The sequence below is a fragment of the Ostrinia furnacalis genome, unplaced genomic scaffold (assembly GCF_004193835.3).
Source record: "Ostrinia furnacalis isolate ACB-3 unplaced genomic scaffold, ASM419383v2 OfSCF7173, whole genome shotgun sequence".
Taxonomy (NCBI): domain Eukaryota; kingdom Metazoa; phylum Arthropoda; class Insecta; order Lepidoptera; family Crambidae; genus Ostrinia; species Ostrinia furnacalis.
Genome location: NW_021137412.1, coordinates 200,091 through 222,404, shown reverse-complemented (window position 1 = coordinate 222,404; position 22,314 = coordinate 200,091). Strand labels below are relative to the sequence as shown.

The window sequence follows — 22,314 nt, the reverse complement described above, 5'->3', positions numbered from 1 at the left end:
ACCGGCCGCTGGTGAAACTGGCGACCAGCGCACACCTGCACACCATTGCCAGGTGAGTGTTACACAGCACACAGCAACGAATGAGTGCGCTGGAGACTACTGGTCGCAGCTGACGAGCGCGAGGCAGATTTTGTTGACAGCCTGAAATTCACGGTAGTAAAGCAGCGACGTATATGACTGCACCAGACAGTCTGCCAAGGAGTTGTATCCGCCTCTACAACCGACTTGAACATCGCCTCAACGTGACCACGACCGCTCTGCCAAGAGCGACACGAATAAAAAGAAGAATCAGCGATCAATAGTAGAAACGACATTGATGATGTCGCTTACTCGAGGAAACAACCGACCACTGTGAGTCGGCTTAGAGCAAAGTTCTCGTATTTTCTTCATATCATAATCACGAACGTTCTTTGGTTCACTTTTTTTATTCGTGTACGTCAGTCACATGTCTGGGACATTAATGTGTTTTATGCTTGCGAAATGCAACTGAACTTTTCTATCTATTGCGTAACTAAACTGATTTTTTCTGATTAGTAAGGCATATTAAATTACAATATTCACTTATTTTGAAAGTAACACAAACAGACCAACAAGATTTTATTCTTTAAGAAAACCCTCCTAAAATAACAAGAACATAGTGCTACTAGGTAGCACCTAACGACGACTTACATGCGAGACGCTAAGTGTATTTTCATTAAACTAAATGAAACTTCAGTGGTCTTAACGATATTACTACTAAGAAACTAAGAGCACGTCGGGCACCTTCGTCTGCTTTTGAAACTAAAGACGCTCCGACCCTGCTCAAACTTTTCAGACAGTCGCTAGTGTTAACTAGTCTTAAAATAGGTTATTCTAGATTTTAAGAACTCATGCATAGAGTTCATTTTAAAATGAAAATAAACTCTTATTGTATTGGGGTATGACATGTCTTAAAAATTAAGCAAAATTCAAGTGGAAATTCATTTCTGTTACCAAAACATTACTCCATGCATTTCCCTTCATTAACATTCAGCACGTATTTCATGAAAAATGGTTTGACTCTCCAAGGAATCCATTTGGCAAAGAAAACCAACCATTTTCTGCTACCAAAACTACATTTTCGCCACAAAAACAACCTTAACAGCTTTTGCAATAAGGAATTTGTAATTTTCTTCGGGGGAAACTCGTTTGAGTTTTCCGTGACTTCTTATTCTTGTTGCATTTTTTCCTTACTTTCCTACGTGACCTTTATGCATACTGAGTTAAGGTTCGGTTTAGTTTAGCGGCTTAACCTGGGCAGTACCTAATGATGTTTTCTTACAAATTTCTATTTTCAGCTGGAAAGTGAATTTTCAGGGGATTTTTAAGGTTTCAACTGCAAACGTATGTTTGTTGGCGAGTGAACGTTGACTGCAATGACAGCTTGATGGATGAACACGAGTTGAGGGTTTAATTTCACGTGATGTATGGAACCATGAATGTTTCATGACGATGTCAAGGTCTGAAAGCCGTATTTTCATGTTTTTAAAAAGTTTCCTAATGCATTTTATGCGTCAGAGGTTCTTTATAGGTGTTTGTCATTGTCCGTTATTTACCATAACATAATGACTCTATTATGTGTTATGAATTTAAAATTATACACTTACTCAAACGATAAAGATTCGTGGTATGTTTTCAAACTTGTTTACGTAAGTACTATGTAATTATTTGAAATTAGGAAAATTTTTAAAAATTAGTTTGTAGGTCGTTTGGCCAATCTTTTGTGATATGGTGGCTATGCATTATTGCGATTCAAAGGTATTTTAACACTAGTAGTATGAGGTAGAGCAAGCTAGGGGCAAATAGGTAATCTGCTCGTATATTATTACTACCTGGCGACGAACATAATTGTACCAGTCAAGTCATTGCGTTTTAACGAGCTGATCATACAAATTACGAAGCTCATCCGCCATCCTCAATCAGTTAAATAAACAGTATGTCATCTCAAGACAGCAGTCTCAGGTAATGCCGGGGAATCTCGGAGCGTCATAAACACGGGGGAAACAATGAGCCATCGCTTCACGTGTGGCTGGTGCATGCCAGGGCTGTCTATCTTGAAATGTAACAAAAGTTGCTATGATTGAATAAAAAAAGCTAGATATTATTATATTGATTAAAGATGGAGCGAAGGATCCGATGACATTGTAGTTTGGGGGATGAATAAAAGGTATGGAATAGACGCTCTATTGCTATAATTTAAGTAGCTACTATGTAAATGTGGTCCCAGGTAGAGCGCAGTGTATTAGGTAGCTGAAGTAGGTACGCAGCGAGACTATGGCCTGCAACCAAACTCCAATGAGAATGGAAGTTTCTTAATTAAGATCATACTTCTAGCAACTGATACTTCTACTAAAATAGTAAGACTCGGATCTTAACGCGACGTTTATTAATGAGTTACATTATGTACTCACGGCTTGACGTTTCGGCTGCGATGCCGCAGCCGTGGTCACAAGCAGACTGGGCGGCTCGCGGCATCGTCCGTTCTGATACTTCTGTTGCATACTTAAGACTTGATACAGTTTATGAGGATTATGTATATTATGTTCAGCTATGGACGTCTATAGTTTATTATACTTACCCCTTTTTACTCACAAACTACTTAAGGTAATATTTCAGATGATTCTCGTGATTAATGTGATGATTTTTGTTCAAAATCCAAAAACGGCAACCCTGAAACCATCTCCCACACCAGTCACGTATTGCCAGGGGAGAAATAAATTTTCCCCAAAATCGCGACTTGCTCTATATGGAAATTTTTATATTTTCCACAGACAGTATGTTTGTCGTTGTTTTTATTGTTGCCCATGATGGGGCGAGCAGGTGGTAGGAACTTTAAAGCGTGCATTGAATACGCAGTGATAAGAAATTGTATGCAAATATCTAATACCAACTTGGTGGGGAGAATGTGATACCGGTTTTGCATAAGTATAAGGTAATATTGTGTGTTTGTTTGGAATGTAAACGTCACGTTAATAACTTGGCGTTCCCAATTTTGGGAGTCGGTTGTCTTTATACGTTTGCGCTGACTGATATTTAGTTTTATATTGAGGAAATGTTTATTTTTTTATTTTATCAACATATATTTTTTAACATCTCTTTTGTTGGTTACTACATTTATATTCATTATTTATTTAAGTTTGAGCTGAAACTTCTTAGATCTTTCAGGGACGTTAAAGTCAGATGTTCTTTTATTAAAAAACATTGCTAAAATAAAATAATAAAGACATTATTACCCCTGTTTTTTAAAACATAAATAGTACTTTTCTCACCATTTCCCACATTAATAGCAATATTAAATCACGAGGCACACCTACGCCATGCGTCACTGCCGCACGAGGGAATCGAACCCGGGCCAATGGGCCGTGGGATGGCGCCGCGGGACGCATACCAACTTGGGATAATGTGCGATACACTACAGGATCGCACGTTTTTCACTTAGCCTCTTTGTTTTGGAGATAAACTCTATGAATAAGTAGTAAAAACCATTGTTTTTATGTATTTCATTTGCCCTTATAATATGTTATTATTCTTATTGTATATTTTTATACTGTCCCGAAGGAGCGATAGGCTTAAAATTATACCGGACTGGCAATAGTACAAAGTGCTTTTCATTATAATTAATGGAAAATCTGTTATGGGAACAAAAAGTCAATCACTCAATTTTGTCTAAAAATAAATATGAGACGTCCCATAATAGAATCTCAAATAGTACTTTGACATCTATTTTTACCTCAATCGACAAATTGAGGGAGGCAAACTATTGCCTCCCTCAATTTGTCGATTGAGGTAAGTACTAACTTACCGACAATCGCACGATTCACTTTGCGAATAATTAGCATGTACAATCATCAGTAATGACATCCAACCACAGGCCTCACCATGACTTGCTAGGCCGTTCCATTACCAACATACTATTACTTACTTCTAAAATTACACATAGATGCACCAAGGACTTAGGCCTGCTGTTTGGATCAAAATCTTCTTTAGCTCTTACAAAATAAGAATTATACAAAATTCATGATAAATTGGCCAGGTAATTACGTGTAATGTGAAGTGAAAAAAAAATGAATTTGTAATATAATGAGGTCCGTGAGCGGTGCAAGCCATTTTGGTGGAAGGATCGGAGCGAGATGTGTTCGCCGTGGGTTCTGCTGGGGCTGGTGATGGCAGCCGTGTCGGGGGCGCGTGGCACTGCCGAGGTGATGAGCCACGTCACGGCACACTTCGGGAAGGCTTTGGAGGAGTGCAGGACTGAAGTATGGACCTCCCTTTGTGTTTTTCATCATACATTATGTTTTTGATTTACTATTGAGTTGCCAATTAGTTTTTGATTGGGTTTCAATCGAAGTTTGACGTTGTACGGACCACATCACATCATGCTAAGAGCTGATTTGTGGAATCTGTGGATTAATCATAATTTAAAAGAAATCCAAAATTAAAGCATAAATGAAGCGCATTAAGCCCTTTTCAGCCTTATCATTTTGGATGTTAATTCAATCAAGTATTTCATCACAATATTCTATTCCTGGATACTGGGACAAGCTTTGTGACTTAGACCCATCATATTCCAGACCATAGTCTCACGACATTAGAAGCGTGTGACCTGTAGAGTCATGATCTCACATCACTAGTCGCGTGGTCCTTTCACAACTTACTACCCCCAGTCGGGCCTGTCCCCCGAGATCCTGGAGGAGTTCCAGCACTTCTGGAGCGAGGACTTCGAGGTGGTGCACCGCGAGCTGGGCTGCGCGCTCATCTGCATGAGCAACAAGTTGTCTCTGCTGCAGGACGACACGCGCATCCACCACGTCAACATGCACGACTACGTCAAAGGCTTCCCGAACGGTTAGAGATCCATCATAAGATCGTAATTTTTATACTTTACTAGCTTTCCGCCCGCGGCTTCGCCCGCGTGGAATTTTGTCTGTCACAGAAAAACTTTATCGCGCGCGTCCCTGTTTCAAAAACCGGGATAAAAACTATCCTATGTTCTTTCCCGGGACTCAAACTATCTCTATGCCAAATTTCATCAAAATCGGTTGCGAGGTTTAAGCGGGAAAGCGTAACAGACAGACAGACAGACAGACAGACAGACAGAGTTACTTTCGCATTTATAATATTAAGTTGGGATTCATAACAAGGCAGGTGTTTGACCTCAATCGCACCTGGTGTTAAGTGGGTTGCAGTCTAGGATGGTACATATCTGCCCTGTAAACTGCAAGTGCCTATTCACTCGCCTTGATAAAACCCGGATTATTATGTAGTCTTCGGGAAAGACAGCAGCAGGCAGCGAATTCCAGTCCCTAGCTGTTCGCGTTATAAAAGAGTCATCGAAACGCATTACTAGTGCGAGCTGGTGAAATGTCGACAATATAGGGATTGTTCGCTAACTTGCGTCTGGTTCCCCGGTGATGGAAGCTTGTGTTAGCTTGTGTAATAGGCTAGTTGCCTAAAAAAATTTTTTTAGTCCGTAATGTTTAATATCAAAAAATATTGGACACATATAATTTTATTTGTCAATCTAACAAATAATTACATAGTTATGGTGCGTTGAAGTTGCGCACGACGTCATAACGTGCGGCATTTTTAAGCAAGCGTTGACGTCACGGGCCTCTTCTTATGAACTTGGGCGCTTTATCTCTTTAAATTTTCATTAGTTTGAAAAAGTGAAAAATACGTGTATAGTATTTTTTGATAAGTTAACTGACCTTGACCCAGGCAACATCCCCATTCTTTCACACATTCTCCGAAGTGTAGCCTGCAGAAAACCGATAGAGATGCTCCCCTCAGGCTATCAATAGCACGCCCATATACATAAATCATTTTTAGCTTGGATCTTCATTTGTTATGATCGGCTCAACTAAGCACTTATTTGTATATCTAACGATTCTTCTTGATACTCTATCTAAAAAAAAGACGTTGCTGGTTACTAACATTATCTGACAGCTATACAAATTGTAGTTTAACTAATATATAATTTCTTCATCCACACTCATCATAGAGAGTCCTAAATCAAGTCTTCATGACAGACTTTTGATTGAATTGGATTTTAATACCTTGTGTGAGCATTTAAAACAAAGAATTCAAACGCATGAATTACTCACACTAAAAATCGTTGTAAATCTCTTTTTATGTATATGTATTTTACAATCAATTTACTTTCTAAATTATAGTGGTTTCAAATAAGTTACAGTTTTGATCTAAACTAAAATTTTAAATAACACATTCCAACCCATAACAGTAACATGCATTATAAGTTCATCAAAGGGCCATATCATACTACCTAATGCCCCTTCATACATAGCTACTTAGGTGTTTCTTACTCCTGGCGATTAGGGGTCATTCCCGTAACCGGTAGTAAACGAGCAAAAACGATGCTTTAATCTATCCTTATGGAAGACTAGATTGTCAATATATTTATGTTAAAACATACGAGTAACTGCACCTGCAAAGTTTCATAAGGTTACGATTACTATCAATATTAAATTAAAAAGCTGTAAATGTTGTTCACACATAAGTACTCTATCAATTTACTCATCTCGTAGCTACGTACGAGTATATCATTTGAGCAAATAGTCCCATATCTTTCAAAGGTAAATGATTGCTGATTTGTAAATATCAATGATTATTAGTTGTGTTTCAGAATACTAAAGTACCTGATATTAAATTGGACTCTCTCTACGTGGTTCACGTTTCGCATCATAGATGCACATTGTGTAGTGTAAAAACACTTTAGTATCTTTCTACTCACATCACATCTAGTCAATTTTACATCACATCAGGCCTAGCTAGGGCTGATGGAGAATGAGCTTAAACTTTAGGCGGTCTTGATCATTATCATTGGATGTCGATGTGATGTGTGTCGATGGAGTGCGATGTGGAAGTCATTGGGGGAGGCCTATGTTCAGCAGTTGACGTCCTGTGGCTGAAATGATGATCATTATCAATTTCTTTTGTATTCTACCTCCATATAAATTCCAGGCGAGGTTCTCTCCGAGAAGATGGTGAACCTGCTCCACAACTGCGAGAAGCAGTTCGATGACATCACGGACGACTGCCAGCGGACCGTGAAGGTGGCAGCCTGCTTCAAGGTCGACGCGAAGAAGGAGGGCATCGCGCCGGAGGTCGCCATGATCGAGGCCGTCATGGAGAGATATTAGCACGGATGTTGGACGATACTGAGAGAGCAATGGAAATATCTTCAGAATCCTTTACGAGTAGAGCCACTCTTGAAATGTTTGGATAGCTATTTCAGATATATGGATCTCTAAATAGAGGTTGCTGGTTACTGTTGAATTTATCTGCCAGATATCTTTATTTGTGACCTGAGAAAGAAAATATTGTAGTTTATCGGAAGTAGCAAGTGATGAAAGACTGTTTTCTAAAATGACGCTTGGAACTAAATCTAAACTCAAGTCTGTAATTAAGAGTTTAAAAGGAACTGAAGGTATTTCTATTTGCTCGCAAAGTTAATGACTTAAGATTGTTCTATTGATGTTTTGTTGTTAGTAATAGAGTTATACTGATACACAGACGATGTATAAATAAAATTACTTTGGACTTGTAACGTGATCATGTAAAAATAATTCTTGCATGTCACCATGAAATACACTTTTCAATACACTCTTTAGTTTTATTAGTTTGTATTGCCTATATTATGTCGGTCTAGCGAAATATTTGTCAGTATTCTGTGATTTTAAACTATGCTTATGCAAATTGTATGCAATAACCGAATAGATTTATGACGTAACTAGCGGCCGCCCGCGACTTCGTACGCGTGAATCCCGTTTTTCCCGCTAATTCCCGTTCCCGTGGGAATTTCGGGAATTCCTTTCTTAGTGCACCTCTACGGTACCTAAGCTACGTCCCTTCCAAATTTCAAGTGCCTACGTTTAGCCGTTTAGGCTGTGTGTTGATCTGTCAGTCAGTCAGTCAGTTTCTCCTTTTATATATTTAGATTTAATAAAATGTTTAAGAAAACCAAGCCTATTACCATAAATAACCTAATACTCGTACAATTCCTATAATACCAACTTAAAATAAACCTAATTACGTGAACTAGTAAACACTTGAGTCTCTTTACACGTAGCGACCTAGTTCACATTTACTCTAAGTGAAAATGGTACGTCATAGTGTACTGAAATAAGTTTTAAAACTAAACTTGTGCTCGTCGCGCTTACGCAGGATTCTAATCCACAATCGTAGCTGGTGTTGTAATTCACTAGGTACCTAGACGATCTACTAGGTCAGCAGAAGATTGTCTACGAAAAGAAATGTAGGTACCTAAGTTTTTTAAAACCTGTCGATGCTTATAATGCTTTAAACATTTTAAATAAATAAATATCCTTAGACATTTTACACTGCGCTTCTAGTCCCAAACTAAGCAAAGCTTGTACTATGGGTACTAGACAACGGATATAAACATACTTAAATACTTTTTTTTTGTATATACCTACATACTTATTATACATAGAAAACACCCAGTCCAATACAAACAAATATGTTCATGCACACAAATGTTTGTACTGTGCGGGAATCGAACCCGCTACCTCCGGAACAGTAGTCCGTTTCGAACCACTACACCAAACGGCCGACTTTATCCACTATACCTAAAAACGTAATCTAGGACATTGCTTACCTTCACTTTAAAGATATGATAGTGATTTTAAAGCCAATGAAAATATAAATATCTTTAAGCACCAGATTCATACACAGCCTACAGTGATACTGATTTAGAGAAGCTGCCCTTTAGGGCTGCTGATTGTGGATCCTAACTGACAGGCGTCGCTGCGCAAATTACAGCGTGCTCTCTATGACTATGCTGAGCAAACGACGAAGGCTGAACGAACACGTGTCAATGAGATAATTGTGGAGTAACATGTTAACTTGTAAATGCGCAATGAACAAATTAGGATAAATAGACCCAAGTGTACAAAAAACTGAGCAGATTTTAGAGAGATAAAGCTTTAAATATTACTACTTGCTTGTGTTGAATACATACACTCTATGGTACCGGATAAGCTAACTTTCTTTAGAGAATGACTTAGCCTCGAAAGATTAGGTTTTATTTGCGGAAAAGCGATCAAGGTTCTCTCTTGACTTTACAGAAGTTCCAAATATGAAAATAAGAGAAGGGTATGGGACTATACCCTTCTCTTATTTTCCGCAAATACCGTAAGAACTCGTAGGTAACTATCTTAATTAAGCGGCACAGAATTTTCATTAGTGCATTTTCTTAGCGGTTACGTATTAAAAATAACATGAAGCGGTTTTACGTGTTAAAAATGACACCAACTTATTGCAAATAGTCATCACCAAATTAATTACACGTTGACGAGCCGATTCACACTGACAGCTCTTCAAACAGTAATTAAAACTAAAACCCATTAAGCTGTCCTATATAAACACTATGCGCTCTAGTCTGGTAATGTAGAAGGGTTAGATAATATAACCGAAGATGTGGCTGTCGAAGACGCTAGTGGTGATCGCAGTGATGTGCTCGATGAGCGTTGTGGTACATTCATCACAAGCAGTGATGAAAGACATGACGAAGAACTTTATAAAAGCCTATGAAGTGTGTGCAAAGGAGGTAAGGATTTTAGAGTTTCAAGAACAAATACACAAGGAAACAAATAATATAATTCTGGTGAATTTAGAATCTTGAACAAAATGAGCAAGTATTAATTGATCTAGGATAACCCATTACTAGATATGGGATGGATCTATGCACAAGACGAAGTTATATTCTTGGCAAAACCGTAATTAGCAACTTTTCAAGTTCAAGTTCCACAGAAATATAGACATCAACTTCCAAACTTATTTATCTTTCAGTACAATCTGCCTGAGGCCGCAGGAGCAGAGGTGATGAACTTTTGGAAGGAAGGCTACGTGTTGACGAGTCGCGAGGCAGGATGCGCCATCCTCTGCCTTTCATCCAAGCTGAACCTGCTGGACCCTGAGGGGACTCTGCACCGTGGAAATACTGTCGAGTTCGCCAAGCAACATGGCTCTGGTCAGTCTGCATATTTGTAGAATTAGCATATCAAAACGGTTGATTTGAAGACGACATTTTTGACAGCCTATGGCTGAAAGTAAAACAACCCAAGTGATACATGGAGCGAATATTTCAAAAATTTAAGTTAATTTGAGAAATTAAGGATTTTAATTATTCATATTACAAATTTTGTCTCTAAATAAGACATGGCATAAAATAGATAATTGGAATTAGGGAGGTCAAACACGTAATCAAGAAAATCTACCCAGACTAAAAGTTTGACCGTTAATTCCATAAGGTACAGTTAAGCATGCTCATAAAATGACATGCTTATTAGCATATTTAAAACAAGCGTGCTCAAACAACGCGAAATGAGCATGCATAATATTAGCAATGTTTCGACACACATATAACTAAATACTATGTAGCAATTTCTTAATAGTTGCATAATTTCATGTTAGAAACGAGCATGCGTATTATTCCCATGGACCTTTATTTTATTCCCATCGTTTTTCAGACGACGCTATGGCTCACCAACTGGTTGACATTGTCCATGCTTGCGAGAAGTCCGTCCCGCCCAATGAAGACAACTGCCTGATGGCGTTGGGCATCTCCATGTGCTTCAAGACCGAGATCCACAAGCTGAACTGGGCGCCCGACCACGAGCTGTTGCTAGAGGAGATGATGGCCGAAATGAAGCAATGATTTTATTTAGACGATGACATTTTTAAATGAAAATTAAACTGAACATTTACGTTATATTGGACTTAGGACTCTGAGAATTTTGTAACTCTTTTTAGTTTGGGTTAGCTTCTTCCTTTAGACATTATATTGAATATATTTTTTCCTCTTTCATACTAGGTGAAGGTAAATGATTTGTTTTTGATGCCTCATGCATGTAAAATGTAAAAAGAAAGTTCTAAATAGATAATTATTATTAATTAAATAATTATTTTTTTGTCCCTAACCTGCATTATAATTTATTGACTGATGAATCAATAAAAAAAGTTCAAATATCTGTTAGTACCAATCCCTGGAATCGGAATTTTGAGGTTTTTAATATAATAGAAAATTAATAGTACAAAATGATGTGCGTATCGCGACGATCGAAAGGCGAAAGGCAAGTGAAATGACATTTAAACATTAATAACAGTAACTAGCTAAACGCCTAGGATTTTACTAGAGCAATGTTACATAATTTAGTATGGCGAGTGACGTATGCGCGCAGGAGCCGTAACACTATGTTTTACAGCTGGACTGCCATTAAACCTAAGGAAGGTTTCTGGATGTGAATAATCACTTGTTAAGGCGCGAATCAATTTTCCGAGAAAATATTTGAGCTTGAGGACAAGGTTAAGTTGTCGATCTAAATAAAACAAGATCACAATCTGGGATATAAAGCTATTTAACAAATATAAGTTGCTGGTTACTGATGAATTTATCTGACAGATATCTTTAAGACCCGTCAAAGCAAAAATGTTGTAGACATCGGAAGTATCAAGTGGTGAAAGTCTGTACTCTATAATGACCCTTAAAGTAATTCCAACTCAAGTTTGTAATTGAAAAACGAAACTGAAAGTGAATAGGTAAGTATATCTATTTTCGTTCGATTATAGTATTAAAAGAATTAATCGTTATAATAAGAAAATCGACGATCGACGAAATTCTATTTAAAAAATGAGGAGATCCGTAAACGAACTTAAGTCGCTGACATAGCTCGACGGATTATCAAGGTGAAGTGGTAATAGCCTGGGCACATAATACGCAGAACTGACGGCCAATGGGGCAGAAAGGTTCTGGAGTGGAGGCCACATATCGGAAAACGTAGCGTACGACGTGGATGCAGACCGCTGCCAACCAATCATTATGGAAATCATTTGGGGAGGCCTTTGTTCAGCAGAGGTCATCATATATTGCTGATTTATGACGATGATGGTGATGAATACAAATATACTTGTATGTTACCATGAAATATTTTTTTTGTACTTTTCATTATGTAGTCGCACTTTATGGAAATGTGAAGATGAAACGTCTTAATATACCTACCTACTGATTAAATTTTAAATACATGTATCACTTTTAACATACGAGTAATTCTTGTGCTCATCATGTTAACGGCTCCAGGGACGCTAACCTATTCATATGAATTAAGTTATTTATCAGATCTAGGAGATCATAATAAGAAAATGCTAAAATATCTATTATGATTTCTCATAAGTAAAAGGCACCCGGTTTCTTGCGCTGCTTCTTCTCAGCACTGGCCCATTTATTGTCCCGAAGCAGTGGTAGGGTTAATATTGGGACGTGTAAGAGTGCTTTCTAAAAGCCTATTTGCAAAAAAAAAGATGGATACACGGCCTACAGTGAGACTGATTTTGAGCCGCTGTACTTCAGGGCTGATAATTGCACATCCCAACTGACAGGCACCGCGTTAATTACAGCGTGCTCCCTATAATCGAGTCACGCGCATACGACTAATGCTGAGTAAACGATGGAGGTTGGACACGTGTTAATAAGATTATTGTGGAGCAACAGATCAACACGTAAATACGCAATGAACAAATGAGGATAAATAGACCGAAAGCGTCCAAAATACAACATGACCAAATTTCTTAGAGTTTGCAGCTGCTGAAAACTACTAATTGTGTTGATTACACAACACTTCTAGTATCGGATAAGCTAAATTTCTATAAATAATCTTAGTCTTGACTGATAAGGTTGGCTTGGCTTCACAGAAGTTGCAAATGAAAAATAAGAGATGAAGCATACAATTTGCCCCAACACTTTCGTAGCATGTCGTTCTCAATACGGCAGCAAGTTACGGGTTAAAAATGACACCACCTATTGCAAATATTCATCACCAAATTAATTACACGTTGACAAGGCTGATTCGCACTGACAGCTCTTCAAACAAACGGTAATTAAAACTGAAACCCATTAGACTGTCCTATATAAACACTATGAGCTTTAGAATGGTAGTCTAGATAATGTGACCGAAGATGTGGCTGCCGAAGACGCTTGTGGTGATGGCAGTGATGAGCTCAATGAGCGTGGTGGTGCATTCATCACAAACAGTGATGGGAGAAATGACAAAGAATTTCATAAAAGCCTACGAAGTGTGTGCAAAAGAGGTAAGGATTTTGGAGATGCAATTCTAGTGAACTAGAATCTTGAACAAAGTGAGCAAGTATACATCCACACAGCATTCATGTGGAATGATCGATTACTTGATATAGTTTCGGCGAAAACCGACTCTCGGCAAATAAGCCGTTGTTTTCTGAATTTAAATTTGTTTGCAACAAAAAGTACCGTCTTCAGCTGCAAACTTATTTGCCTTTCAGCTCAACCTGTCCGAGGCCACAGGATTACAACTGATCAACTTTTGGAAGGAGGGCCACGAGTTGACGACTCGCGAGACCGGATGCGCCATCCTCTGCATGTCGACCGAGCTGAACCTGCTGGACGTTCAGGGGAGTGTGCACCGCGGGAACACTGTTGAGTTCGCCAAGCACCATGGCTCTGGTCAGTCGACGTAATAATTATCTTAAACATATCAAAGACTGATATCTAAATGCAAGTGATTTCATGGAGTCTATATTTCAAGAATTGTAACGTTCAATAAGTTCGACATCGAAATATAATAATATGTGAATTAAAGAGGCCTTAGCCTTGCCTTAACGAATGTTCGTTTGGCCGTCATTTCTTTATTTTACTCCTATAATTTTTCAGACGACGCAATGGCTCACCAAGTGGTAGACATTCTCCATGCTTGCGAAAAGGCTACACCCAACGAGGACAAGTGCATGTTGGCGTTGAGCATCGCCATGTGCTTCAAGGCCGAGATACACAAGCTGGACTGGGCACCCAACAACGAGCTGATGTTTGAGGAGTTGGTGTTAGATATGTGGAATTCGTGATTTATATTTTTTTACATTTATTAGATTTTTTTGCTATGTTTAGTTGATGTAGTTTATTCTTTTATCCATTAAATCGAATGTGTTATTTTAAATTAAATAAGAAGATTCTAAAAATATTTTTCCCGTAGTACTCAATTAATTAGTTACTAGGTGATGGTAATAGAATAGTTATTAAGGATACATCAGAAAATGTAAAAATATACGATTTTTATATAGTTAGTGTGTTAATAAACAAATCTTTTATTTATTTTCTCTTAAACCTTTAATTTGTTTTCTGATAAAAAACCAGCATCAATTTATCGGAGCCTTGTGATTAGGTCTAATCCCACCTCTAGCTTTCGTTCCCGGCACTGCAATCCCTATACAGGATGTTAGGTAAATGGGTTTTATAAGCCGACACTAGCCCATGGCATGGTGAAGTCAGAAAGATATCATAATTTTATTTTTTTAATTTGCATACAAAATTAAATTTAAAAATCAGATTTGTATTAAAAATTAAAAAATTAAATTTTCTGACTTCACCATACCATTTATATGCACATGTTAACATGGGCTAGTGTCGGCTTATAAACCCATTTACCTAACAACCTGTAGAGCTATGTTCTAGAGCTTGACCAAAAATAGCTTGACATAATAAAATCCAAGGAAGGCTCAGTAAGAACCAGGAGAAAGTTACTTGCAATGAAATTAATTTAAAGGAAATAGGAGTTAGAAGCTAAAGATCTACTCTCCTTTAGTGCCAAGTGGCTGATAGAAGACCACCTAATCACACATTTAATATAAGGATAGATATTCATCTTTGGCAAGGTCAACGAAACATACGAAGATTTTTCCTTATCAAATTTTCCTTAATGCATGTAAGCTGGATTGAATTGAGCACGTTATAGGAAAACCAACATCTGAATCTAATCAAAGCTTGCTTCCCCCTGAATAAGATGCATAATATGCATTATAATAATAATTGCATCTTATTCAGGGGGACCTTTGGTAAAGGTCGCGGGAAGAGCCTGGATGCGGGCAGCGCAGGACCGTTCATTGTGGAAAACCTTGGGGGAGGCCTTTGTCCAGCAGTGGACGTCATTTGGCTGAAACGAACGAACGAACGATTCAGGGGGAAGGTATTCTACGTAGGTATTACCTACATCCAGACAAGGACAATTGAAGGGGTGAGTGGACAACAAAGGTGTTATCTGACAAAACTGAAGAATCTACTTTTTTGCATGGACTGAACATAGGTTTTAAGTGATGATAAAATCGACTAATGAGCTCAAAACACGCAATTTTGTTACGTGTCAAACCTTAACAAAGGTGTTATCTGACAAGCATTCATACATTTCAGGATTCAAATGTGGTATGAGCAGATTAACATTTTCAAACACTCATAACTCATTTTGTTAGTTAAGACCTTTGTCCACTCACCCCTTCAATTGTCAATGTATAAAGTAACAAAGACAATAACTGTACGACTAAAATAACAATATGCCACAAGTTCTGGGTAAGATATTTCGTACGACAATAAGTTAGCAGAAAATTACTATGTCCAATGGAATAACTAGAAGAATAGAATATGAAAATGGCAAATCAAAAACTAGAAAAAGAAGAAGAAACACGAAAGCCTGTGATAATTAGCTGAGAAATTTTCCCAACATGTGCGAGAGTGTGTGTCGTTGCTACACTCGCTCGAAACGTAGGCGAATAAAGAATGAACACCTAATACCTCTAAGCATGATCCTACTATCTTCAGTTTTTGTTTATGATAAAGACAACAATTATTCATTTTTTAAAAATTGGTCTCCTGAGGGGGATGTGTTTGAGAAAAGTAAGGAATTTTATATTTAACAGTCCCATTAGTTCACGCCCTACTGTTTAACTATGGCGTATCTTTTGAGAACAATGAATGGGGTGAAACTCGTTACAAAACTGAATGCTTCTTAATCGACTCCACGCGTGGTTATAGTTAATAAATCTATTATCTCTAATCTTACCAATTTAATCACTCCTTATTATAGCCACCCATAACCCAGGCCACTCTGGTATTAGGATTACCGTTTTTTGAAGGTGTCGCGTCGTATTTAAAACCCTCAGACCCGACGCCCTTGGGCTTTTATTGCCACGTCACGCCTTTTCCATGAATGGAGCGAAGGCAATCATATGAGGCTAGAATACTCGTAATACACAGAATACGTTTGTGAGCACAGTCGACTTCAAAAATAATGGCACAAGTTGCATAAGGTTATCTATTTTTCGAGCACTTCCGCGCCTTCGTTGCCGCAATTTCCAAACTTTCATTCTCCAATAAAATTAATCCAAAAAAATTATTATTAAGTGGGTAATCACTTAATAATAATTTTTAAACACTTTCTGAATGAGTATTTTATTTTGAGTGACTGATAAAGCATTGTGTTTTTATTGGCAACTAGCTGACCCGGCGAACTTCGTACCGCCTTAGCGTAGAGATTTTCTTAATATTTTTTTCCGTAAGAACCATCCTTGGACTTGGACAAACATTTAAAAAAAAGAATTATCGAAATCGGTTCAGCCGTTCACACGTGATGCCGTGACAACGCGAAACGGGTTTCATTTTTATATATATAGATTAAATTTTACCTTTCCGAATTAATGTTTCTGTGCTTATTTTTTATTGGTTTTAGCATTGGTTTTTATAATATTTATGTCTTAAACTGGGTCGCATAGCAAAAAAATTCATAGCCAACTGTACTCCCGTTTTAATTGTCGAAGGAAACCTGTGAATGAATTGCTCTTTACCTCTTGAATGAATGAGTTGGGCGTATTTGCGACAAACTAATTGTTAGGTACCTCATCATAAGAAGCTGGCAATTAACAGTATCAATTAAATCGGTCGTGATATATAAAGAAATGACCAGCACTCGAACCTTCCTCAACTGTGCCCGGAGCTGAGGAGATGGGTCTATCGTTGAGGTTGCTTGTGGTGGTGGCGGCGGCCATTTTTGGCGCGGAGAGCTCGCAAGATGTGATGAAACAGATGACCATCAATTTTGGAAAAGCGTTGGATACGTGCAGAAAGGAAGTAAGTACCATAGAATGAGGAGCTTCTCCTTTTTTTTTGAAAAACTAAGAAAACTATTGAAACGTTTCCTTCTGCAAGTTGCTATTTATCGTTAAAAAAAACTTTCCTTGCCAGCTTGATCTGCCAGACTCCATAAACGCGGACTTCTACAACTTCTGGAAGGAAGGCTATGAGCTCAGCAACCGGCACACGGGGTGTGCTATCATGTGCCTCTCCTCAAAATTGGACCTCGTCGACCCCGAGGGGAAACTGCACCATGGAAACACCCATGAGTTCGCTAAGAAACATGGCGCTGGTAATGACTTTTTGAGCTTTAATTTACTACATAATTTACGAGTACCAAATAGTAAAAATTTTGCAACATCTTTTTTCTTCGAAAATCGTTATAGCTTATTACTACTGGGGTTGTCCATTCTGAAGGTAAGATCTTAAAGACTTCCAATCCTGTAAAAATACTTTAGTTTGTCAGGCCTCCATTTTAAAATCAATCTTTCTACATTTTGAACTGTCTCATAGCTACATTCTAGTTCTACCATATCTCAAATTTTCTAGATGATTCCATGGCGAAGCAATTGGTAGAGCTCATCCACAAATGCGAGGGTTCGGTGGCGGATGACCCAGACGCGTGCATGAAGGTGCTCAACATCGCCAAGTGCTTCAAGGCCAAGATCCACAAGCTGAACTGGGCTCCCAGCATGGACCTGATTGTTGCCGAGGTGTTGGCTGAAGTTTAATGGACCGAGGCTTGGACACTTGAACTTTGACTTGGATATTGGACAGCTCTAGTTTTACATTTGGGCTATTGACATACTTAATTTTTTTGCTACAACAATTGGTTTTGTACAGAAAAGGAAAACATTCAGTCTATTCTGTTCCTGAATTCTAGTTTTATTCGTCTCTACGTTTAGATAATTTATCATACCTGCCGAAATGATTAAAATATTTTATTTTCAGTTCCTTTTGCTACCAATTCCAAATGATCTCAATTTCTGCCTTAATTAGGTATTTATTCCACGTATCTTCATAAAGCTGAATCTTTAATTTGCAAACTCGGAAACAACTTCATGAATAATAATTACTTGAAAATGTTTTTACATTTCATATTCTTGATGACAAATAATTAATCAGAGCTGTTGAACGTTTGCGTCATAAATACTAACATTCAGTATTTCTGAATTGTACATACATGATTTGGACATAATATGTCCAAATCATGTACAAATTCTGTAAATAATTATGTCCAAATATTCAAGTCTACTACGATACGACGGATTCTGTTTATAGTAATAACTTGACCAGGCTGATGCGATGGAGTTGGAATCATACTTAGACACCAAAGTAAACATAATGTGCTGTGTTATTTTATTAAATTAGTATAGTTAGTGGCTAGCTGTAGCGTTTGTATTTTATGTACTCATTTTGTAGTGATATAATAATCCCCTGTAGTCTGGTGTTGTTGGGTTTAGTGGTTAGAAGTTTGATAAATGTTTAATCTCAATTTTGTCCTTGTGTTTTGTAGCTATAAACTTTATTGATTTGAGCAGTTATGATCGACAATATAATATGTAGATCACAATGACGTTGTTTTATTTCAACTTACACATTTTCATGATTTTATCATCTATAACGCTTATTATTGCAGGGCAAGATAGTGTTTACAAGGTTGTATTTCTGTTATTGGTTTCTCAAGTTCTCAGATCATAGCTATGATCTGAGGTTAAGCCAGTAACCGTCAGTAACTAATATAGTTTTCTTGTACACTACTTCAGGCACCTTTCGAAAAGTATTAAAAAAACTTTGCTTTACGTATTTTCGCTGAGTTATGAGTAGTGCTGCCAAAAAATATGAAAGAGTGAAGAATCATTCTTAATAACATAACACTAATCAACCAGCTCATAACTCAAAAACCAATTAACACTGTTTGTTAATTGCGTTTTACCAATTAAGAATTTTAGAAGAAAATTTCATATTATGATTGATTTAACACACGCCGGTGCACGTTAATTAAAATGATGATTATTTTCTTATTTTTGATCATGTTTTGGTGTCAAATTGTGAACGGACTGGATAATGCTTTAGTCCTAAAGACTGCCAGCATTAGCTATGGGAGAAAAGTGTACCCATGTCTTCAAGAGGTAACGAACACAATACCTACTCTTTAACCTCTTACTTCCAACCCAAGTAAGTCAGTAACACATAGTTTGGAGAAAATACAGTAGCCAAATATTTTTTTGCTAAGCAACCAGAGAATTATGATGACCATGGTCTCCACTTTGCCACAGAAGTTTCACAGTATTCTGCATTATTTCGTCATCAAAATTCTAGCTTCATCTTGGCGAAGACATCTTGACGGACTTGCTGAACTATTGGAAAGAGGATTACGAGTTCACCAATAAAGACATCGGTTGTGCCGTGATCTGTGTCCACCAGAAGCTCCACCTGCTCGACACCACTGGCGGGCTGGATCCGCCCCACACGCAAGCCTTCGTCCAGGCCGCTGGTGGTGGTATGTTAATTACTTACTTAACCACTAACACTGTTACCACCTGACTGATTGACTAACGAAGAAACTGGCCCGCAACCACGGGTGCAGGTGAAAACCGCTTCGTAAGTTCTTAGCACAACACCTCATTCTTGACGCAAAAAAACATTCGCAATTTAGCGCTGGTAGGGTAAAAAGATTATGAGACATATAGAGGTTCCTTAAGAGCAAAATGACGATTTGTAAGAACTATTTATTAGTCTAAACAAATAAAGAAATTTTGACTTTGAATCAGCATTTGATGCCTTTGGCGAGGAGTCCTCCTGACTAAGTTTACTGTCATGTAACGCCTTCATTATGCCATTAAAAATACACCTAATCTGGTATGTGACCAATTCTTTATGTACCATTTTGGTGCATGTACCTTACTAAAAATAAAAAAATAAGTGTTTGGTTTTATTAAAACTAATCGTTATTTTATTTTGTACTTGCATCGAATAAATACTTTTTCTTTCTTTCTTTACCATCTAAAGTACCAATTTATAATTATTTTGCATTTAATTGTTCTGATTTTCAGACGTCAGCATGGGGAAGTACGTGTCGTACCTTTATAAGAGCTGTGAAAAAGTAGCCAACGCGACAGATCCTTGCGTGAAGGCGTTGGAGGCGACCAACTGCTTCAGAAAGGCTGTTCATCGCGCCCAGTGGTCCCCTAACAAGCCCATAGTGATAGAAAAGAAAAGCGATGGCTGAATAGGGACACAGAATATCTAAGACATTAAAAGTATTTGCGTCCTGCGTTTTTGTTTTATTATTGATTCTTTATTTAAGAGGTGATTTTCGTGTTGTTGGCATACCACTTATATTATTATTATTAATATTTTGTGGACTTTGCACTTATTTGTGTCTTAGCCTTGCTTTGACAAAACGGTTTATTCTTTTTACTTTCACAAGGTTGTTTGTTACATCGCGATTATTAACGTGAATCTTATTATTCCTCTCCAAACTCCTACAGTAGCAATAGTCGCTAATATTAAACACAAAAATTACGATGCTGTAGAATAACATAACACTAGCCTTAGGATCTAGAATGCCTAAAGATACTTTACTACACCTATGGTGCAAACAAACAGTTTTCGATCGTGTCTCGCTTAGAACGTGGCAGGTCGAGATAGACGCGAGCTAGTTCCATTAAGCACTTGATTACACGAGCACATTGTCCGCGCGTTCTTCATAAATCTGCGCACAATGGCCGCCGTCACCTGGGCCTTAATTAGCGCCCTCTAGCGGCCCAGGCGCAGCTGACGAGTCGATTGTTCTGTCGGGGAGATAGCGATGGAGTTATAGCACAATTAACTGGAAGGGCGATCGAGATTAATCTTCGGGTTGGCTAGGAGTGTTGGCTGTCTGTGATTTAGAAGTCTGTTCGTCCTAGTGTGTGCAGAAATTCAAAGTACTTACGTGTTCATGCATATGAGGCTAAACTACACCAGTATATTAAGGAAATTAGAAGGTTTGACACTGTGAACTGAAATAACGAACACTTTGAAACAGCCCCGTTCTGAAAAAGTACTTTCTTTATTTTGTTGGACTAAGAAATTAGTGTGATGGTTGAAGAAAATTATTAATATTAAATTGTGATCCAGTTTATTGAAAATATTTAACTAATTCTTTAAATTTTCTTCATCAAACTTCTATAACTTCGGTGATGATGACCTCCATCTTGGGCGTCCAGTCGACCTGCTTGACGTCGCTGCGGAAGCACTTGGACATCTCCAGGGTCCGCTCGCAGTCGTCTTCGATCGCCGCCTTCTGCTTCTCGCACTCGTGCGCTAGTGTCACTAGTTGGGTCGCTATTTCATCTCCTGTAGAAATGCAAACCAATCGTAAAGAGCCATTTCTAACCAGAAAACATTTTGCTAGATATCAGTTTCATGAGAAAATTACGAAATAAAATTTGGAACAAAGCTTATGAAAACGCTACGAGTAATATCTAAAGATGTTTTGCCGTTTTCTCTGTGAAATATTGAACGGAAAATGCAACAATCTCACGGACCATTAAATTACTCTTTATTCATCAAACTGCTACTCTTTTGTAGCCAACAGTTTGTTCTTATTTAAACATCTTACCAGCCCCATGCTTCAGCGCGAAGTCTTTGATGTTGACGTGATGCATCTTCCCATCTCCGCCTACCAGCTCCAGCTTCTGGCTCATGCAGTGGATGACGCAGCCGGCGTCGCGGCTGATCTGGTCGTATTCCTCCTTCCACAGGTGGTACAGGTCCGAGATCACGCCGTCTGATAGGTTCAACTGATTACAGGATTTACCATCATCGTTCGATCATAATGCTGCTGATAAAGGTCTCCTATTTAGGGTGCCGTGTGTGTTCTTTGGAGACAGTTTGAAATGTGGTTTCATAATTGAAACGACTGATTTTTCGCAGAATTTTGGACAATTTGATTTTGTTTTTGAAGTTTTAGACACAAAATGGTTATTTAAGTTACTTTCGCATTGCATAAAATATATGGTTATAAAATAAAGAATGCATGAACTCCTTTAAAAATGTAGCAAAAATTTGGCACTTGTAAAAACTCATATAAAGTACAGCTCATTAGAATTAAACCCTAATAAGTTCAAACAATTTATGTGAAATTCTAATAACATATTCATACATACCTCTTTCTTGCATTGATCTAAAACCTTGAGGAATCCACCAGTCAACTGCTTCATTGCTTCGGGCACCATTTCTATCTCGCTCACCCCTATCAATACCAACATAAGAGTGACAGGGACGCCCGCAAACCCTTTCATGTTTCGGCAAAAAGTAGTAGAGGCATTTGATGGGAGATCTTT

General features: G+C 38.0%; 6 protein-coding genes across 6 annotated transcripts; 5 read left to right on the top strand and 1 right to left on the bottom strand.

The window, feature by feature from the left end:
* The first annotated feature begins 4,092 nt into the window (after nt 1-4,092).
* Nucleotides 4,093-7,641, top strand: GOBP2 (general odorant binding protein 2). Its single transcript, XM_028319316.1, has 3 exons — nt 4,093-4,274; nt 4,683-4,863; nt 7,000-7,641. The coding sequence occupies exons 1-3, from the start codon at nt 4,149-4,151 to the stop codon at nt 7,176-7,178; spliced, it is 486 nt and encodes a 161-aa protein (XP_028175117.1). The 5' UTR covers nt 4,093-4,148; the 3' UTR covers nt 7,179-7,641.
* Nucleotides 7,642-9,402: 1,761 nt separating this feature from the next.
* LOC114363557 (pheromone-binding protein) lies at nt 9,403-10,944 on the top strand. The gene is made up of 3 exons (XM_028319315.1): nt 9,403-9,607; nt 9,850-10,030; nt 10,530-10,944. Exons 1-3 carry the CDS (start codon nt 9,476-9,478, stop codon nt 10,715-10,717), a joined length of 501 nt encoding a protein of 166 aa, XP_028175116.1. The 5' UTR covers nt 9,403-9,475; the 3' UTR covers nt 10,718-10,944.
* A 2,014-nt stretch (nt 10,945-12,958) lies between these two features.
* On the top strand, nt 12,959-14,111 carry LOC114363592 (pheromone-binding protein). The gene is made up of 3 exons (XM_028319360.1): nt 12,959-13,143; nt 13,354-13,534; nt 13,742-14,111. Exons 1-3 carry the CDS (start codon nt 13,012-13,014, stop codon nt 13,927-13,929), a joined length of 501 nt encoding a protein of 166 aa, XP_028175161.1. The 5' UTR covers nt 12,959-13,011; the 3' UTR covers nt 13,930-14,111.
* Nucleotides 14,112-16,791: 2,680 nt separating this feature from the next.
* LOC114363576 (pheromone-binding protein) lies at nt 16,792-18,554 on the top strand. The gene is made up of 3 exons (XM_028319340.1): nt 16,792-16,978; nt 17,093-17,273; nt 17,531-18,554. The coding sequence occupies exons 1-3, from the start codon at nt 16,853-16,855 to the stop codon at nt 17,710-17,712; spliced, it is 489 nt and encodes a 162-aa protein (XP_028175141.1). The 5' UTR covers nt 16,792-16,852; the 3' UTR covers nt 17,713-18,554.
* A 460-nt stretch (nt 18,555-19,014) lies between these two features.
* LOC114363561 (pheromone-binding protein-like) lies at nt 19,015-20,213 on the top strand. Its single transcript, XM_028319319.1, has 3 exons — nt 19,015-19,113; nt 19,304-19,484; nt 20,038-20,213. The coding sequence occupies exons 1-3, from the start codon at nt 19,015-19,017 to the stop codon at nt 20,211-20,213; spliced, it is 456 nt and encodes a 151-aa protein (XP_028175120.1).
* Nucleotides 20,214-21,088: 875 nt separating this feature from the next.
* On the bottom strand, nt 21,089-22,309 carry LOC114363607 (general odorant-binding protein 1). Its single transcript, XM_028319379.1, has 3 exons — nt 22,138-22,309; nt 21,591-21,771; nt 21,089-21,325 (listed from the first exon to the last, which is right to left on the bottom strand). The coding sequence occupies exons 1-3, from the start codon at nt 22,270-22,272 to the stop codon at nt 21,147-21,149; spliced, it is 495 nt and encodes a 164-aa protein (XP_028175180.1). The 5' UTR covers nt 22,273-22,309; the 3' UTR covers nt 21,089-21,146.
* Nucleotides 22,310-22,314: the final 5 nt, after the last annotated feature.

Excerpts from the sequence above, each read along its gene's own strand:
- LOC114363561 (XM_028319319.1), top strand. The coding sequence starts at position 19,015 with ATGTTTTGGTGTCAAATTGTGAACGGACTGGATAATGCTTTAGTCCTA. Across the intron at positions 19,114-19,303 it reads TGTACCCATGTCTTCAAGAG|CTTCATCTTGGCGAAGACAT; the intron begins GTAACGAACACA and ends TCAAAATTCTAG. Across the intron at positions 19,485-20,037 it reads CGTCCAGGCCGCTGGTGGTG|ACGTCAGCATGGGGAAGTAC; the intron begins GTATGTTAATTA and ends TCTGATTTTCAG.
- LOC114363592 (XM_028319360.1), top strand. The coding sequence starts at position 13,012 with ATGTGGCTGCCGAAGACGCTTGTGGTGATGGCAGTGATGAGCTCAATG. Across the intron at positions 13,144-13,353 it reads ACGAAGTGTGTGCAAAAGAG|CTCAACCTGTCCGAGGCCAC; the intron begins GTAAGGATTTTG and ends TTTGCCTTTCAG. Across the intron at positions 13,535-13,741 it reads CGCCAAGCACCATGGCTCTG|ACGACGCAATGGCTCACCAA; the intron begins GTCAGTCGACGT and ends ATAATTTTTCAG.
- LOC114363607 (XM_028319379.1), bottom strand. The coding sequence starts at position 22,272 with ATGAAAGGGTTTGCGGGCGTCCCTGTCACTCTTATGTTGGTATTGATA. Across the intron at positions 21,772-22,137 it reads TAGATCAATGCAAGAAAGAG|TTGAACCTATCAGACGGCGT; the intron begins GTATGTATGAAT and ends TCCTGTAATCAG. Across the intron at positions 21,326-21,590 it reads CGCGCTGAAGCATGGGGCTG|GAGATGAAATAGCGACCCAA; the intron begins GTAAGATGTTTA and ends GCATTTCTACAG.
- LOC114363557 (XM_028319315.1), top strand. The coding sequence starts at position 9,476 with ATGTGGCTGTCGAAGACGCTAGTGGTGATCGCAGTGATGTGCTCGATG. Across the intron at positions 9,608-9,849 it reads ATGAAGTGTGTGCAAAGGAG|TACAATCTGCCTGAGGCCGC; the intron begins GTAAGGATTTTA and ends TTTATCTTTCAG. Across the intron at positions 10,031-10,529 it reads CGCCAAGCAACATGGCTCTG|ACGACGCTATGGCTCACCAA; the intron begins GTCAGTCTGCAT and ends ATCGTTTTTCAG.
- LOC114363576 (XM_028319340.1), top strand. The coding sequence starts at position 16,853 with ATGGGTCTATCGTTGAGGTTGCTTGTGGTGGTGGCGGCGGCCATTTTT. Across the intron at positions 16,979-17,092 it reads TGGATACGTGCAGAAAGGAA|CTTGATCTGCCAGACTCCAT; the intron begins GTAAGTACCATA and ends TTTCCTTGCCAG. Across the intron at positions 17,274-17,530 it reads CGCTAAGAAACATGGCGCTG|ATGATTCCATGGCGAAGCAA; the intron begins GTAATGACTTTT and ends CAAATTTTCTAG.
- GOBP2 (XM_028319316.1), top strand. The coding sequence starts at position 4,149 with ATGTGTTCGCCGTGGGTTCTGCTGGGGCTGGTGATGGCAGCCGTGTCG. Across the intron at positions 4,275-4,682 it reads TGGAGGAGTGCAGGACTGAA|TCGGGCCTGTCCCCCGAGAT; the intron begins GTATGGACCTCC and ends TACTACCCCCAG. Across the intron at positions 4,864-6,999 it reads CGTCAAAGGCTTCCCGAACG|GCGAGGTTCTCTCCGAGAAG; the intron begins GTTAGAGATCCA and ends TATAAATTCCAG.